Source organism: Trachymyrmex septentrionalis, unplaced genomic scaffold (assembly GCF_001594115.1).
Source record: "Trachymyrmex septentrionalis isolate Tsep2-gDNA-1 unplaced genomic scaffold, Tsep1.0 scaffold62, whole genome shotgun sequence".
Taxonomy (NCBI): Eukaryota; Metazoa; Arthropoda; class Insecta; order Hymenoptera; family Formicidae; genus Trachymyrmex; species Trachymyrmex septentrionalis.
In genome coordinates, this window is record NW_017305800.1 from 2603698 (window position 1) to 2624127 (window position 20430).

General features: G+C 33.5%; 1 protein-coding gene and 1 pseudogene across 9 annotated transcripts in view; one reads left to right on the forward strand and one right to left on the reverse strand.

The window, feature by feature from the left end:
- The window catches only part of LOC108752852 (pumilio homolog 2), an 86432-nt gene that overhangs the window by 13251 nt on the left and 52751 nt on the right, over window positions 1-20430 (forward strand). For all 9 annotated transcript variants that reach the window (XM_018494000.1, XM_018494003.1, XM_018494004.1 and 6 more), the window contains 5 exons: window positions 7444-7588; window positions 12160-12271; window positions 12723-12822; window positions 12921-13051; window positions 14714-15053. In XM_018494000.1, coding sequence (XP_018349502.1) covers window positions 7444-7588; window positions 12160-12271; window positions 12723-12822; window positions 12921-13051; window positions 14714-15053 — 828 coding nt within the window. The remainder of the gene's footprint in view (window positions 1-7443; window positions 7589-12159; window positions 12272-12722; window positions 12823-12920; window positions 13052-14713; window positions 15054-20430) is intronic.
- LOC108752854 lies at window positions 19382-20251 on the reverse strand (annotated as a pseudogene).

The following is a 20430-nucleotide window of genomic DNA, read 5'->3' on the forward strand; positions in this document are numbered from 1 at the left end:
AAATCGACGTCAAATTGGTGTTAAAAATCATCGAATTTACATCGATTCGACATCAATTCGATGACTCATTTCTTGTTGGATAATATTTACTTTTTAAAAATAAGGTTTTTTAAAAAAATATTTTCTCTGTACGAATACTTTTTGTACTCACTGTATATATATATATATATATAAAATTTTACTAGAAAAAAAAAGCTTAAGATCTTTTCGAAATTTTATAGAATGTTAGAAACTGAATATTATGATTTTCTAAGTCACTGGCTCATTTAAAATAAGAATACATAATATAACGTTATATTTTTTTTAAACAGAACATTTAATATTAATATAGACAGTACAACTAATTAATTGAAGTCAACTTTTATGAGTGAAGTTGATTTAATTTGAGCGGAAAAAATTACTTTATCCGTGTCGTCACTTTCCATCGCGACGTATAATACACCTTGCACGGTGACGGGCGAACGCGTATAATATCCCTCGCGATAAGGTACGTACGATACGCACGACATCCTGTGCGTGCGTATTGACCCATAGAGCGCGGGACTCATCTTCTCTCGACGTGCGACGGATTCCCCGCGGGTAGACTAGAGGACAGTGGCCGTGACCCGTGGCCGAGGGTACCGGGGAGAGGGGTCGGTGGCCCCGTGGCAGTTTAACGACGTCCACGCCGCGCCACACCGTCGAGGAGAACGTGGGAGTACGGCGAAGACCTGAAGGGGGGACCGGGGTGAGCGAGGACGGTTGGTGCGGGTAGTGGTGGGACGAACCGGCGTGAGTCCGTCTGGTCTGGTCGTTGCCTGGATAGAGAGAGGATCGAGCCGGCACTCTAGCATATGGATATCTAGCGTTCTTCCGCGCGTCATTCCCAATGTTGAGATTAGAGTCGAGCTCTGTACGTATAACGCACTGCGCGTTAAAAACCAAAATAAAGAAGGAACATCAGGTTCCCTGAAAATTAAGTTTGAGAATGTGTGGAGTCGTTGAGCTTCTAACTTTTACACAGATGATAGTCTTCGTGTTTTGCGTCCTATTTGTTCTTTTTCCGACTGTTTATTCGCAGAACTTTATATATAGGATAAAGAAAAAATATAATTTAGAATTTTAGGAGGCACATAATATTTGTAAATTAAATAAAAGGTTTAATTGAGATCTAAATTGATCGCGATTGGAAGTTGGAGAAATAGACTGAGTGTAAGTCAAAAATTCCGCCAAAAAGTCTCGATCTTTGCTCGTGTATCTTTTCAAAATATATAAGAAATATAAATTTTGTAAATACATGTTTATTACACACACAATAGAATACGTACATTTTATTTCAATTATGATTTGATTATTATTAAAAGTAGAAAAGGGTCAAGTCATAATGGAAGCTGATATTTTACGCTTTTCTGCGATACTTAACGATAGGAGAACGATCGAAATCGATTAAGTAATTTGAGAACGTTAGATTCGCTATCCGTTAAAGCTCCCTCATTATCTGCATGAACGTCATCTTGCCCACGTGTCCGTAATAACGCTATCTCTCTTCCTCTACACGAGTTGATCTTGCGGTTCCTCTCCGTTTAACATACGGATTATTCTAGCGAGGTCACTTCCAATAGGACGACTAACTCATCCATTTGTTGCATAACAAAGCGAACACCGTGATATACGAGAGGTTGATCATTGTCACGTTCTGTAAAGTTAAAACATCCATTTTCAGAATTTCGATAAGATAGAATTGTATATCTTTCCAAAGAATCTTTGACAAAAAAGAATTCCAGATTAGATAAATGAATGTGTATTTATATGAAATTTGATGATAACTTCCTTGTTTCTTATTCAAACTGTTCAACGCTATCTATAGAATTCAGAAAGATATTAGAATTAATCCTAATTTAATAAATAAATAAGGACTTATTGTTGTACAATGAAAATATAAAGTTACCTCGTATCTTCGGATATCTTTTAATTGGTGGCTCTTTTTTAAATGGTTTCAATAGCTATAGAATTATTTCAAAAAGAGTAGAACTGTATAATCAATTGTATACAAATGCTAACTTTATAAAAGTTGTCATTGTAGTTTTATGTTTTCTTTCCTTTGTCATTCTTTTTTAGATTAAAATTAGGACGGGTTAGAAAACATTACATTCTCATTCAAAAGATAGTATAGACAGCGAAGAAAAAAGGAAAATAAAGTAGTATACCTGTTATTGATTTAAATAAATTTTAAGTAATTTATAAATCATAAGATGTTATTTTTTTGTCATATTCTTTGCTGGAAGAATAATTTATGTCGTTTATAAATGACTGTTAGATTTTTCACGATAGTCACTTGTTCTGTATTTCATCCAACTTCTTGAATCTTCTTTAAATTTTAAAAAGTGAAAGGATTTCTTCTGGATCCTTCCCAAATTATATTACATGTTTTATGAGACACTATATTTCTCATCGTCCCCTACAATATTATTTTTACTTTATTTTCAAGATACCTCAGATAACTTGTAAAAAATTTAAAATTGCTTTTTGTCAACAGATTTTGCTCGAAAACATAAAATTGAAGATATTTTCAAATTCGAATTTAGAGTATGTATAATCTGAAAATTTTGATTAATATAAGGCTGAATTTTTTCGATCTTACAATCAATGAGTCTTTTTATTGGGATCATTTTGTACGTTGAATGACACAAATTATTTTGCGCAAAACAGTCTTTACCTTCGTCTTTATTTTGCTCATTACCTCTTTACTCTATTCCCCCCCCCCTCTCTCTCTCCCCCTCTATCCGTCTCCCTCTCATTTGGTACCATGCATTTCTCTTCCCGATCTCCCTTTCTCTCTTTCCATTTGCGCTTAACGTACAAAAGCGTCTTTGGCGACCGTCGACGCGGTCGATACTCACGGCGTATCGCCCCCGAGGCTGACCGAGCTTCACCCTTACCCTTACCTTACCGAACCTTTAGACAAATCCACCACCTTATTCCTCGCATTTCGCCGTAACGCTCTTCCGCCTGCACGCGAAGCAACGATATATATAGTGACGTAGCCAGCTGGTATCTCTCGATAGTTATTATTTTTCTAGAAAGAAATCCGAAACACTTGAAGAATTTCTTCCCCCCCCCCCAAAAAAAAATACAAGAAACTAGCAATAAGTGAAATTTTGTAAATTACGGAGGGAGACTCGATTATTTTCTCTAATTTTCGAATTAATTCTTTATGTAAGTAATATTGAGAATTACTTATATATTTATAATGATAACTTGTTCTCTTTTCTTTCTTTACAGGAGAAACGTTGATTTCTCTAAGATTCAAATTTCTCTAAGAATCCATAGAAAACCAATATCTTGCTAAATCTGAGGCAATTATCTTTATCAAATGTTAAAATATTAAATATTATTCAAAAATGAAATAATCTGCGGCCTTAATGAGCGGTCTAAAAATGTTATTATCATTTTGGTTAAATAAAAGGTAAAAGCGCTAAGAATCAAGCACGGAAATTATCGCATAAAAATCTTTTAAAAAACTAATGTAATATAACAAAAAAAAGAAGGATAATTCACATTTCGACGATTAAATATTCAGCTCACGTTTTAAGCCTTCCTCGCAAAATACATATTCCTGAAGTAAGTCCATTAATGGGTTGTGACGAATCATTTCCAATGTTGGTCAAAGTATTGCTCACATGTCGTTGACCGACTGCGTGTGGGAAGGACTTCAGGATATGCTGCAGATTATATAATTAAATGACGCATGTGAAAATTGACAAATTAAATAAAATTAAAAATAACTCCATCAAAAAAAATTAATCGGTACAGTTACATTTATTTTTATTCTTCCTATCATTTTTACTGGTTAATCTATATTTCCTTTAAAAAATTTAATGGATTTCGGGTAAAACAGATCTCTCGTAATGCGTATTTGAAATAATAGTTAAAGATTAAATGCTACAGGTAAACAAAAAGATAATTTTATCAAAAAACAAACAGATGATTCACCATAGAATCTCACGAATATAATCGTCATTTTCGAAAAAATATCAAAATTACAATCTGTATAGTCAATGTTTAAAATGAATAGAATTAAAAAATAATTGAAACGGAAAAAGAGAATTTTACCAATATACAAGATAAAAATTAAATAATTCGCATTTACAGGATTTAAGCAGGACGAACAAATAAGGATGCATGACAAATACTGATTGAATGAAGTGAATTGATATAGGGAAGCTATAGATTGTTGATAATCGATAAATGAACCTTTATTATGGAGACCTTCGATGTCTATAAATTCAAATTGTTCGTTTTTTGATAAAGTTATCTTTTTATTTACCTGTAGCATTTAATTTTTTAACTATTATTTCAAATACGCGTTATGAAAGATCTTTTTTATCCTAAATCCATTAAATTTTTTAAAGGAAATATAGAATAACTAGTAAAAATGATAGAAGAAATAAAAATAAATGTAACTGTGACTGTAATGATTAATTTTTTTCTTGCATATCTATTTTTATATAAAGTTTGCAGAAAAATATATGGACTTTTAAAACGATTTGATATTTGTATACTTTCAATAAAGGGATTAATATTTTGAAAGAATTTATTAATCTGGTCTTAAGCGAGACCAGATTATTTTACTTAAATCAGTGAATCTGCCGCTAATAGCATTGCTCAATGACAAGGCTAAAAAGGAGATTTGCTTTCGAACTCGTTGGCACCCCAGTCGCTATCGCTCTTTTTAGACAGTTCTTTTCTCTCATGGGACGTTCGACCGGTTTCCAGACCCGCAATAACACGTTCGAGTTCACTATATTCGCATATTGCCATTGATTCTTCTTTAATTTAATTGAAATAATCGATTATCGTGGAACTAATTTAGCATTACTATTAAAAAGTTACAGAAATAGAAACGTCGGAATATTTTTTTTTATATTAATAATAATTTTTTCGGACAGCTTGTCATTTACATCTCTGACAATGATAAAGTTATTTGTTACATGAGAAGAATTAATTTGGAATTTGATAGTATGTGAAATCTAATTTATTGCAAATAGTTGCAAATTAACTGTATTCTATAGTGATGATATAGACATGAATTTTATGTATGGTTTTTAATTTAATTTTTTTTTCAAGAGATGTAAAACTTGAATTAAAAAATTTGAAGATTTTTAAAAATTCTATTTATAGTTTAATTGTTTAATTTACATTTAATTAGCTTTATTTTAGATTGTATTGCTATTATATCATTATAAATGTTGTTTTTAATATAATTGTCAAATAAATATGTATATGTGATTAATAATAAAAATATAGGCCCTTTTAATCTCTGCATTACTTAAGTACATTTAAGACTTTTATACTAAATATAATTCCACCTCTCTAGTTAATATTAGATTAGTTTAGAGAGTTAATTACTTCTCTGTATTTTCATAGATTGTAATAATGGCTATAAAAAAAGTATGCAAAACGTATCCGCGTGCAGTTTTACTACATTTATTATTATAATTTTACAATTAAAATATTATACGTATAAAAATGTATGTATTTTGTAACTCCAGAAGATTTTTTTATGTGAATGGCAGTTATTATTGCTCCAATTTTTCAGTTTTATTTGAGTGTCAAATTTCTCAAATTCCGTTAAATAGTAAAATCTGAATTTTTTATCATGCCTGTGAATTTTATTCTATCATTTACATATTTTCCATTGTAGCGTAATTAAATAAATTTTACAAAGCATGTGTGTTGAAACGAATAAATAAATACACATATATATCATTTTAATTTATAGAATTTTAATTTATAATAAAACAAATATAACGATAAATTTATGGATTTCACGTTTTTCCACGCGTCTCTAGATTCCAAAATCGTTGAAATATTTATCTAGGAAAAAGAGAAAAAGGCGATGCTCTGAATTCATTTGTGAAGAAATTCATTCTTCACAATATTTTTTCCGAATCGAGTTTCTGTTATTTCTGTTTTATAGGTTTCAGTCGTTTGCGAGAAACGGAATTGCTCTGTAAATTGCAAAAAGTAAAATCGGTACAGTTTCTTCGATTGTAAGTGGAGGAATGATGTATCGTGACTTTGAACTCGCTGTCGCATCATGCGTTCGGTGCACTCGTGTCCTGCGATCCGCGAGCGCTAGCCCCCCTGTCCTCACCTCTCCGCGGAGGTTACGTCACTAGCATTCAGTTATATAGGCGAGGTCGGGATCAGCGCAGCGCGCGGGCTTCAGGTCACGATTCACCTTTATCCACTTTAGAGTGGAACACTCACAGTTAAGTTGATATATCTTGGAAACCGAACCTATAATTTGAACGTCAGGTTTTGGAGAGTTCAAGACATTTCAGATAGAATATCTTATCTATTGTATATTGAACAAAATATTAGATATATGGATGTATCTCACACGAAAGTTTTTCTTTATCTTAGAGAAATTTTTTAATAATATGTATATGTATACTGGAAAAAAAAGAGTCTGGTAAACAACTACCAGATGTTAAGTGAAATAATTCCAATCAAATGTCCGATTAATATAACAAAAAATTATTTATTTTTCGAAATAAGTATTTAGTAAGTATTACAAAACATAATAATATTACCAATTGTTTGATAATACTAATTATTTGAAAAAGTGAAATTATATTTGATTATTTAACTGAACGTTTGATTAGAATTATTTTACTCAACGTTTGATAGCTATTATAAGGAATAGGCGAGTATAGATTAGATTTGAAATAAATTCTTGATAAATGATTTTGAAGATGATGAAAATATTTGTTTTAAAGCATGACGCGCAGAGGAAAGCGTTTATTTATAATTTATTATTTCTAATTTATTATAATTCAATATAAGAAGGATTAATATGATAAATTAAAAATCCATGGAATTAATTTTTCTTTGATAGTATAAAGAGCTATTAGCAAAATTAAATGAAAGTCTAATACACATAATGGTGATGTGTATTGAAATTATTCTCTTACAAATCTATTAGTTTTCACGAATTTTATTCTTGTAGAAACGTATGGACTTATCATTCGTAAATGATACCTTGACAACTGCGTCAACAGGAGATATTGATTTGGAGCGGCATCTGTCCCTGAAACATTATCCCCGTTCCGAAATATACAGCGTAAATATATATTTTCAACAGAGCTATATGAACGTGTGTGCACGTGCACGATGGGTCAGTGGGACGCGATGTTAATTACATCGCACTTATTACGGAAGCAGAATTTCGCTGATGCGTTAATAGACTGAGTACTGCATTACGAAATCGTTAATCTTGTTGGGAACTTTTAATTTTCTAATGTTAGTGGTGCGCTTCCTCGTATCCCTTTATGCAGCAGAGGGAGGAAGATGAGAGATAGATAGAGAACTCTTGGGAGTTTCGTGTCAACACACACGTTTCAGCGTGTTCACTGACCTCCAGAGGCTCACGACCTGTTCTGTTTTTTCATGTTTCAGATCGCTCCCTCGACAAAAAAGCTCTGGGGCGTGGACGAGGGTGGCTCCAAGGACGAAGGGGGTGTAAAAGGCGGTGGGACCCTGCTTCACCTGGGCGACCACCCGACTACTATGTGGCGGGATTCCACCTGGAGTACGACGTCAGGTACGATTTGCGCGCAATCACATTGCCCATGCATCGTCCGTTAGTGGGATTTCGATCGACACAGACGACGGAAGTGCTTACGAAGCTCGAGCATGGTCGAGTAGAGTAATCGAAACCGTTTGGTTAAGCACAAGGGTCGCGAACAGCCGACGCAGACCGCCTACGCTGGTTAAATCCGAGTACACAGCACCATTGATGCAATAGCGCTCTATTAAATTGTTATAGTAATAACGATGATAATTTCGAATAATTTCCATGCTGTTCTACAGCACATGCATATTCCTACAGCATGATTTCTATTTTATGCGTTACTTGCTCCAAGTAGCATTAATGAAAAATCAATCGGAGAATTCAAATCTCAGCTGAGGTAATATTTTTCGCAATAAATTATTCACGGTTTTTCAGATTCTTATTAGCATCAAATTAATATTCTTATGAGATATTTATTAGCATCAATATTAAATCAATATTAAATTGCTTGGCAAGTTAATTATTGATACTAATAAATTATATAATATTTCTAATCTAATTCTGTTCATCATTGCGTTAAAAAAAAATAGCTATTTCAACGTGCGGTTTGCAGAATTGTATATAAATTCACTTCAAAAAATTTAAGCGCTACATTGAGAGAAAAGGATAGTTTTGGTATTTGTGACTATAATTGCATAAAATAATTATGGTTAGCAGCTGATTTTTATTGTTATAATTTTAGTAATAATAATTATGTATAATATTCTTTCAAATATGAAAAAATGATTCTATAAATTATGATAATTTTAAATGTTAATATAATAAAATGTAAGTAGTAAATAAAAATAAACATTTTTATTCAGTAAATGCAGTCGCAATTATAGTGAATATAATAATGTTTTTCTTAAATTCATTTCTATTTATGTAGTAGTAATCATTAAAAAAATATATTAAGACAAAACTAAAGATGTGTAAACAGTATGTGTGACTATTATTAATAGTATTATACAATTGACTATATTTGCAATTGTTAAAATAATTAAAAATATATAGTTGTTAAAAAAGTAACTATAGAGTATAGTTAAATTATAATAATTACGATCATTTTTTTTTCTCTCAGTGTAAGAAACGCTTTGAATATAAGATTTTTTAATTTAATTTACAAAAATTATTGTGCTAATTGAATCATATCTTTTAATGGCGCGAATCGTTGGCGAAGCTTGGCTGTTAGTTTGACAGTTTTTAACAAAGGAAAGTTGTCAAACTGGACCAGAAAAATCGCTTTCGGTGTTAGACGTATGTATCGATCAATCATAGACCGATGTCTCTGTTTGCAAAAGGTGATGTATCCGGGTAAGAAACATGAGATATGAAGCGATGCCGCGTATTTTACGTCGTACAAGCTTATTGATTGATACAGCAGTAAAAGAACAACATGTATACATATACGCAGCTCGCTCGCCGTCGCCATCGCCTTCCGTTGAGGGGTGGGTTAGAAGGGAGTGAAGGGGGTAGAACCAAGCTTTTTCACAGCGCACTCGATCGATTAAATGACAACACCGACTAAAATTGAAAATAATTTTGAAAGCTCTTCCTATATCAGTTTTACTTTAATTCTTTTGAAATAGGATTATTTTATTATTTTATGTTTTTATCTTTTGATGTATTTTTAAAAATATGTTATAACTTTAACAAGTTTGCCACTTAAAAGGCAGAAATATTGGAGAAAATTTGGTGTCTTATTTGAATATGAAAAAAATATCTTACGGAGATTTTTACGAAATCTTAATATATTTAGATGCTCGTCATTTCCAAAGATAATTATTATTATCTCTAATATTTAATCATAATTATACTTGATAGCTTGGTACTATCGTTTCGTGCTATTGTAATTGGTTTAGCTACCACATAATTCGTTTGATCGATTAAACACGTGATACGTTAATAAATGGAAGTATACTCATATACGTACATGTACTAACACATAAACTTCTTGATTTGCTTATAAAATGTACAGGAAAGTTTTTTGCAGGAAATTCTTTTTTATTGATATCTTAATAATTCTAATATTTATCAGATTGCTTGTAATGATCAATGTGTAAATTGCTTGCATATGTTACACGTTAAATGTTACCAGATGCTAATGATACATAATGAACGTTTATTGTGTGAATTGAAATTTGGTTTTTCAAATTGCAAATTCTCTTACAAGTAGAGTACAAAACATTGAAAATCTGATTGTTGAAAAAAAGAGGAGGGAGATTGATTGCTCAATATAAAGTTTCTGTAAAAGTTGAAAAAATTAAAATATTTGAAAATATTTATATATAATTCGTGTATTTGTGTGTGTGTATATATATATGTACGTATGTAATTCTATATTCAAATTTTATTATTTAATTACTATGTATTTCTAAATTTTTTAAAAGTTTATAAAATATAAAAAAGCTTGAAGTATTCAATGAATCTTTCGATTTTAATGAATTAAGTTTGAATGAACGAACTTTAAAGTTACGAAATATGGAAAAGATATAAATATTTAGATTTTATGCATATTTAAAAAATTCTTTCAGAAAAAAAAACACGTCGAACGAATGTATTATTATATTTATGCATACATACATTTTGACATTTTAACATACTTGTTACATTTACAATTAGTAGACATTTTTTAATTGAATAGATTAATCTAGATACATTTATCGATTTAACATTGCGCAATTACTTTTTTTATTTTTTTATTGCCACAAATACAAATGTCTCTGAATTCTGAATACACAAGTATCACATGTCTGTTAGATCTAATAAATTTGTCTGATCTAATAAATATTAAATTAATACGTATTTAATGATATTAAGACTTACGCGATGTATACACCGGGTGTGCGCGAAACATCTGATTTTTTACAAGTGCTAGGTATACATATGGTGGCAGCGATGACTGGCTGTGGCTGCGGCTATGGTTGCAACTATAACTGTGGCTGTGTCTGTAGTGATGAATACGGATTAGGATGCTAATGTGAATATGGATGTCGTAAATATAGCTGTGAACATGTATGTATACTCATATCGACGTGTATACAACAGTTGATGTGGATACGGATATACGGATGTGGATGCGGATATGGATGTGTGGATGTGGTGGCGACGGTGATGGTGGCCGTCGTGTGTGCGTCACACCGCGATGGGTGCAACGCGGCTGTTGCCATGGCGACAGACGCCCGGCATCAGAGGCGGCAGTAGGGGCAACGTCCCAACGTCAGGATCGTACCTACTGATCCACCCCGTTAGCGAGCACCTCGACCGACCACCAACCCTCTCAACCGATCGTCCACCTGGGCTGCCGCACTGTTGTATTGGCGTCATATGGGGCCGCGCGCGTGAAAGGGCGGAAAAAACTTTTCTATCTATACGGGAGCCCTCAACGGAATCTCGTTCGATAATGCTCATGGTCGCAGCTGCTTCTCAGCGGTAGCAAAATTGCTGTTTGAATAAATTCCGTCTGTTGTTCTCTCTGTTTTTTTTTTGTCTTTTCATATCGATAGAGTTCCCTCGCTGGAGAGACTCGTCGTCAGAGTTGAAATAGATCTTATCTATACACATGAGTGTGAACGATTTAGATTTGCCAACGATTTAGATTTATCAAAATATCTTTCGAAATCTAGGCTACATTTGGTTTGAACGCTTTTAGCGTTTTTTTAACACTTCCATCCCTGTTTTACGTCTAATAAACGATGATTATAAGTTGAAAGAACATTGAGCATTCAAATCATACACAGTCCTAGAATCGTAATCGAGTCATCGAGGGGCTTATTTTTCCAAAGTGTCTTAAGACTCTTTGAATTTCTTACTCTGCGCCGCTTTATTGAAGAATACAACGAAAAAAAATTTGTGACTTTATAATCCAATATACAACCGCAAAGAACGATTTTCTGAATTTATGGAAAATGAAGATTACTTCTGTTCTAAATAAATTGCGGAAAATTTCGTGACGTGTGATCTTCTTTGTCTGAAAAGACGAATCTTTTTATTCACGTTTTTCTTGACGTCTGTTTTTATAAAACACAGAAATATAATGACGCATGGTAAAAGCGCGTGGAAATATAAAATTCAAATAAAAATTGTTGCGAAATCGTATATAAATTTTATGACGAGACCATTTCTCGGCAGAAATATATATTCCGTGTGTACGTTGGAGGGAGAACTTTGTTATATGTATATATTTGTATCTATTGATCCTCCTTTGTATTGACTCGCAGCTGTGTCGGAAGCATCATACACTCGGATTTTTTGTACATTGAACACTATTATTCATCATCATTTATACATTTTATATTTAATTTGATTAATCGTTAAAATTGGATAGAGATTTTTCGATGATTTTCAAGTTCGATTAAGAGCTTTAAATATATGCCAAGGTATCTTACGAAAAAACTCATCTAAGGACCAAAAATTGGTTTCTCGCTTTCTACACAAAATCGATCGAAGAAAAGTGGTTCGCCATTGTTAGGACTCTAACTTGAATCGTGCCAACTCTTCTTTTTTGAAGAGAGATGGCTCTGAATTACACAAGTAATCTACATAAATATTGTCCTTCACAGATCATGCGGTGTCACAACCAATTTCAATGGGTACGGGCAGACGTGTGGGAGTTGGAACGGGATATCACCATCAAGCATCAGAAGTCGGAACAGTGCTTAGTCCTAGGAGCAGGTTCGTGTGTTTTTATATGTTGTTCCCACGTCTTTGTCGATAGATTTTGAAGGCCAGATTAAACATGCGACATTTGCCCCGATGCCGAGGCATTGATAATTTCAACTTGTAAGAACGCAAAAAAATTTGTACGAAATTAAACTTTAAAGATAACATATCTACATATAGACAATACAAATAAGTTTTATACCTTGTTTAAACCAGTTGATTTTATTCTAATACAATTTTAATAAAGAAATGTTAAATTACGAATTATTATAATTATACAAAAATGATAAAAAAAATATTAATGAAACTTTTATTAAAAACTAATCGCTTATAGATTTGATAAAAAAAAGTTTGTAACCGAGAGAAAGATTTGAAGTTCGTGTAATATTTTTAGCAGTTTATATTTACTTGTAAATATTATTCTGATAACGATATCATTAACAATGTATTCTTTTTCTTGCAGCGAAACAGGTGGTTTGGGAGTTAAAATGGTTGAATATGTTCTTGGATCGAGTCCCACTACACCAAAAGATTTAGAACCACGAATGGTTTCTCTAAGATTGGTGAGTATTATATAATAGCATAGAGTTATTGTTATCAGTTTATGTTTATATGTACATCGATATAGTTCATTTATCGTTTTGATTTTTTTTATACACAGAATACTGATGCAGACAAGAAAGAAAAAGAAAAAGGTTCAGCAAGTCCTTTTGATAGCACAAAGGACGATGCTGGACCACAGGGTAATGGATTAGCGTCTCAAAATGGTTTAGACGACGACAAAGGGTTTAAGTAAGTTCTATTTTACAGATCGAACTACTTAATATTAAATTTAATATTATGATATGCCTAATCAATTGTTTAATTTATTTTCAAACAAACTAATATTCAAGTTTTAATTTTTTTTTTCAATATTTTAAAAACTTATAATTATCTTCATCTTAAAATGGAAATTTTAATGAAGTGGTTAAATGAAGATTAATCTTTGACATCTATTTTTATCTTTCTACTAATTTTTTTAATGGTTTACTTTAACTTTTCTAGGAAAAATTGTATGTAATCTAGAAAGAGGATTAACAAATTATAACAGAAAATATAGGAATTTATAATAATTTATAATAGCACTAGATATAAGCAGTTGAATAATTTACAAGTATATAGAGCGCAGCAAGAACATGATTTCTTATCATATTTTTTATTATATCCTATTGTAGAGATATATAACTTTTTAATGTATTACATCTACTATAATTATCATGGTGAAATAGCGTAATAGTGAAATAATGATAGCTGTCAAGGGTATACTCTACACGCGGCTGATGATATCGTATATTCTCGTTTCCTTTCGCGATAGCTTCTCACTCGAGTCTCAGTAATGTTGCGCCATCAGTAGCATACAACAGAAAGCACATTCGACAACGATGTTACCGACATTGTTTATCTATTTTGTTGTGTCTATCCGCTATTTGCTTGCGTTTCATATATAGTACTTCTATTTTTATTAAATTCTCAGTAATTTAGGGTCTTTACAAAACATTTAAGAGTTTTAAAGCAGTTCTAAATTTTACTTCTATATCATAATAATAAAAAGGAGAAAAACATTATATGTAGTTTCTGATGATGATTTTTTAACTTTTCTCGTAAAGATTTCAGATTTAAATAAAAAAAAAACTTACGTGTGTTTTATTTGGATTTTCTCGATATATTCGAAAGGAAAATGATACGAGCAAAAGGGGAATGGCTATTAATTTCTGTATTATTATAATAATGACATTTAACATCATCCGTTGACGGACACTGTTGATGTTCAAGTATTATACTTTCTTTTCTCACGAGATCAGTAACACGAGTCGTCTAACCTGCGGACTGCTTCCTGTTACGTGCGTCTCATTATGCAAAATACACCGTTACACGACATGTAATCGATTGCGTATACGCGGAATCTTGGATTAGCGTTTTTTTGTGAAATTATTTAGCGAATTATTTTTAATTAGAAAATGATTCTTTTAAATAGATTAACAAAATTAAATATTTATAAAAGAACTAGTAAATTTTAGTCTAGGTCCAAAATTTAAGGTAGAATCTGAAAAAAGCATATTTTTAAAAAATATATAAAAAACCAAGAGTTTTGAAAATAAATTTTATGCTCGCTGAGCATATCGTGCACATTTGTTATTTACAATGAGGTTCTTGACATTTACGATTGCTATTTCCAATCGCTCTTAGGAACATTATGCCAATTTTTTTATATAGAAAACAAAATAAAATGTTAAAGTAAAATAGTTTTTACATTTGTTCAGGTTTTAGGTTTGTTTCTACTATTATTAAATATTCATTATCAAAGCTGGTAGAGCTATTACGTAATTATTTTTTATAAAATATATATTTTAATTTGTAAATTAGCTAGGCTACATTTCTTACTTAATCTGATTGATTCTTTCATTTATATTATAGCCGCACACCTGGAAGTCGTCAACCGTCACCGGGCGAAGAAGAGTTTCAGAAGAATGCTGGTCCCGCATTGGTGAACAATAACGTTGTTCTCTTAAAACCTGGGATTGACGTTGTCGGCAATGAGGAACATTTCATGGCATTTGCTTCAGCACCACCGCATCATCTGCAACATCATCAGGCGCCACCGACTCATCATCTACAACATCCGCATTCACATGCAGCAGCGCAACTCTTCGGGGCGCAAGCCCCGCCGCCGCCACAAGGTCCACCGCCCTCGCAACAACAGCAACAACAACAAGGTCCTCCACAGCCACAAGAAACCGCACCCTTTGATGTCGGGGTAAGTTGTCAACTTCTCGTTTTTTTAGATGCTACCAAACGGAGAGAGATTTGTGTGTCCGTCGTCACGCTAAATGTAACAAATGTTATCGATATCATTTGGAACTGCAAGGAAGTTTTGTTATAAATTTTGCAAACACAGATTTCGAATTTCTTAGTTTTGTACCAATTGTTGAACAAATTGCGAATTTTTGACGTTATTCGTATTAGAATGTTCATACACTATTTTGCTAATTAATGTTAGGAAAATTATAAAAATTCAAAATATACAAATTTTTAAGAGTACTCTCTACAATTTTTAGAGTGAATTTTATTCTTAAAGATCAAAAATTGAGTCACTTTTTTTTTTTAAGACTAATTCAATTTTCATTCTTTAGAGCGAGATTCCATTCCAGATAATTTAGAGAGTAACGTGCGATGAAGTTAATGAAAATACTTACTTAATGAAAATTTAAAGAAATCTAAATTGGAGAACACATTATATAAAAGATTTTAAGGTTTGATCAAATTATTTTAATGGAATTTTTTATCTAGTTCTATTTTAGTAAATGAAAAGTTGAATGAATGGATCAGTTGACAACATAAATTGTCATAAATAATATAATTTAGTACAAAAAGAATCGTTCAATTTATCTTCATATTTTATTTTGCAAATAAAATTTATCATGCATTAAGTTTGAAATATCACTATTGTTATGTCTGGGTGTGTAGATGAGCAACACCGAATAGCTTATATCTTTATTACTCTTTCAATACACGTGATGTCCATGACCTGTACCGCCGTTCTCTCTCTCTCTCTCTCTCTCTCTCTCTCTCTCTCTCGCTGCCGCCGTATCGTGATTCTATTTCTTTATCTTTACACAACTGTAAACGACGAAACTGTAAACTGATGATGCAATATGTTTAAATGATACGTTGCAGGTTATACCAATTGTGATTAAAATTCCCTTATATAGTTCAGATCTGTGTAACTTATATTTATTTAAGAATCAAACCTATACTTAAACTCGCGATCGTTAATGTTTCTCATTTCAACGCTCTCTTATTAGTATGAATCATACGTTGTTTATTAAAAATGGAAACTTGTAAATTTTTCTCGACTATAATATGCTTATTGGTACTCGAAAAGAGAATACAAGGTTTGCATCACTGCGCAATTACATCAATATAATTATAAGTACATATAAGATAGGATCAAAAATATCTTTCCAAGTATTTATACGACGATTAAACGAACTTTTCTGTGGACGTTAATAACATTAGTTCACAAAGAATTCTTGTCAGACTTCTTATAAAACCGTTACGATGCCGCGTTGCAGTTCCGTAATGCGGTTATTACGGAAAGATTAATCTCGATTATGTAGTAAATGTTCCCCCACTCTTGAGAAGCATACTCCCGATTTGTACCGCTTAGCTTTGTCGTCGCACTTTTTCCGCAAGATTTTTCTTCTAAGAAAATTTTCCTAGTTTTGCACGATTCTTCTCGAAGTTACTGAAGATTTCAAATGTAATCATGCAAAAGACATTGCGGAACTTCCTATAAAGCATCTAGCTTTTATGTCAGGTATTTTTATCAACTTTTTTTCATTTCTCAGAATGAAAAAATGATTTGCAACCAAAGTGATCTTGTTGCAGTTTGAATTAGTATTTTTTTTCTTTTTTACAGAAAACTAAATTTTGCCATGAACGTTTATCACGAATATTACATACTTATAAAATTAGGAAAATTTATTCTAGAAACGGCAGCAAATCTTGATAAGAATCTTCTTGATAAGAAAAAATTTTTTAGTTTTTTTATTACGCATTTGTAAAAAAATCGCTCAATATAATTGTTATTAATCCTTAAGACCATTACTGTATTTGTATATTCAATATACAACGTATTCTAATGACATTCACTTTAACATTGTTCTTTTGTAACAAATGACTGATTCTATCAGTCATTTTATATCAGTTTGAATGCAAAATATCATAGAATTCAAATAGTGAATTACTTTGTAGTCTCTTGCCGCACTCGAATGAGACGTGATTAAAGCATTACTATTTTCGAGTATAGCCAAGCCAGAGAAAATAGCTACGTCGTTTTGCGCACGTGCATCATGTGACGTCCTGTTCATTCGTCCGTTCTCGATGACAGAACCGACTAGTTTGGCTTCGACTTGCGCGTTCTATTCGACCGTTTCCTCGTCTTTCACATGTAATCAGGCTGTATTATCAAAAGGCTATACGTCTCTCGCATTTATTCTCATTTATTTAGTTTGAAACACGCGTTTCTAAATGAAAATGCTCTATTCTATCCTGTTATCTTATTTTAGCATATGTCCTTGTTTGTGCTTTAATGACGTAAGAAACGAGATAGACTTATTATGACATTTAACTAGGGCCGCATTCGGCCACTACGCTTTTTGCCCATCTTTTCAACCGGGCGAACACAATGACATCCTTACGACCTTGATATCGTATATTCCCGAGGGCATACTTTTTCTATTCTACCTTCACAAAAGGGTACCTCGTTTCGATAATGGGTGACGATCCGCGCGGGTTTTAAAGAGAGAAACGCCGAGTGGCGGTTGTGGACGAACTTATAAATCATTGAGTGACAGCTTCTTGACGTGCCTACTTTGAGTGGCTATTCAGAAAATAGAACGGCAAGTATATATTGGTACCATCCGAGCGTGTTTCTGCATCTCGTCAAGTGCTCGTGCTCAGACATGTCACGGAGGATGTACGGATCCGCGCATTCCCTGTTGCGATATTATTATATATCGTTAATAATATTTGGATTGTTTATAAATTGCATTAAATCTCCGAGAGCGATAATCCTTTTGAAAATTGACAAAATCTTATCGGCGGCTTTTCTCTCGATAATATCCCACAAGCTCAGAGTTCCTTTTCATAAAGCATCCCAGAGACTTTCGTATTGACTGAGAATTGAAATGGTAGAATCGTCACGAATGAAGACCGAGATGGGGGAGGCAGTAGTTGTAACGCGCTTTCCCGCCTACGGAAATGATACCACCGGCGACCATTGTTCTCAGGAAAAAGCCGCGACAGCGGTTTCCGCGCGAAGAACTGGACTCGTATGTGCAACGAGCCGACTGCCTGCGATATAGTATTACCTGCATTACGTTGAGAATATTTGTTAGTTTCTCTCTCAACTATTAAGACATGTTGTACATGGAATACAATTCTTAAGGGTTTATCTTATCTGTTGATCTGACATGTACTTCCGTAATTATGTTTTGAAAATATCATCACTTAAGATACTTCGCTAAACATAGAGCAAATTGCTCGCGTTGTCGATCTTCCCGGTTTTTCTCTTTCTTCCACTCGACGTCTTACGCCTCGATGAGAACGCAAAATGCGGCGTAAAGTTGCCGGCGACCGTGAGCCGAGACTAGATGTCTGGAAAAAGATAGACGCGACACAGCACTCAGTATTAATTTTACTCGACGAGCGAGTTCTACTTCCGTGGATACACGCATTGCTTAGAGTAAGGCAGGCAAGCCCATTTTTCTAGTCAGAGACACGACGTTAAATCTTTTCAACTCAATCACCAAGAATTTTTCTAAAAAGAAAATATTGAATTTTTAACACATGTTCTACTTCAAGTCAGTTCAACAGAAAATGATATTTTATTTTCCTGTAATTAAAAAACGTTGAATTGTAATAATCATTATTTTTGGAGTAATGCAAAAGTATTTCTTTTATATATAAAAAATGAAAAAAAGAACATTCTTAAAAATGTTTTGTGAATTCTTTCTCGTGATGGTACTTAGGAGAATCGCCGTTATTAATTCGAGATATAGATGTTGAGCCCGTTACATTGAGAGAAAAGTGTTTGATATTTGTGATTACTATGATTGCATAATAAATTAATTATGATTAAGAATTCCATTTTTTTTTTGTCATTACTACTGTAACGTTAATAAAAATAATATTATTACTGTAATAGTAATTATTATTAACAATTTTATAGTCGTTTTTAGGTACAACTGTGTATATTCTTTTTGGTACACTATAAATGTAATTACTATTGTTAACGTTACAGCAATAATTATAAAAATGTAACTCTCAATTATAATGGTTTTACCATGCAATTATAGTAACAAGTTCCAAACACTTTTCTCTCAGTGTACTTATTGGAAATTGAAGATTACGAACTGGAGAATGGGAATTTAATCAATCAGAATGAGATGGACTAAAATTATTTGAATGGTCAAATACTAATCTCCAATTCGCGATCCTCGAAATCTCCAATGGACACGAGCTTAAAGAGATTTGTCCACGAGCGTTTTAATCGTCAAACCGCGTACTTCATATCTTGAATTATCTCACTCGGTAAAAGAAGGTCGACCTTCGAGCCTCCCTTCGCCGAAGCGCGCCGAGATTTTCGCGACGTGCGTCCTGTGTACGACGTACGTATAAAAATAGGATGCTCGTTCGCGCTCGTACTGGGACGAGGATTACGCCGCGCGTATACGCGCGTATATTTTGACGAGCAGCTCGAGGCCGCCGCGCGCACGCTCGTGCCTTTCTTTCTGATACCGGCGCGTACGACGTGAAGAAGAGCCACGCGTGTCGGCGCACGAAAAGTGCGTACACGCGTGAGACGGTGCTTCGCTCGCCTTCCGATCGTGTTATTACGTGAGCGCTTGTGCTCTCCGATGCATGAAGCGTTTCCCAGACCTCTTCCAGCCCCTTCTCCACCCCCGTTCCAACTCCCCCCGACCTTTCCTTCTTCTCCCTTTTCCGTCTCCACGTTGCGTTTTTCCTCTTCCTCTCTGGAAGAGAACGAGAAAGAGAGAGAAAAGAAGAGACCGTGAAGGTGTGGTGTAACGCATACACGGACAAAGTGAGAGAGAGAGAGAGAGAGAGAGAGAGAGAGAGAAGCCGGGTTGTTGACTCGCTGCCCATTCAGCATAAAGTGCAATGACTCCTCTTCCCGATGAAAATCTGTATCATCGCCCGAAGGTTACCATCTTCAGGGCACGAAATCGTTTACCAGCGTTTTATCCCGCATTTTGCGCCCGGGAATTCGAAGATTCTATCTCGAAGTGTTGAACATATCCTCGTGCATTTCTCCCATCGATCTTGGATTTTCCGCGTGACCTGCTTCTTACGTCGTTTACTGGATACTCGCCGATTTTTATTTATCGCCTCGTAGATCGTCGGCTCGTGCCTCTTCTCGTTTGACATTTTTATCTGTCTTCCATCACGAGATATTCCGTAAAGCGTATAATTTTGGTCGCATCGATTAACACCGTCGACAGTAAACGTATAGATACATCCGTTTACATACAAATATAATTTCGTAATATTTTTTTCCTATATTACAATTTTCTATTCTTAACCGGGGGTTTTTGGAGGGGGGGGGG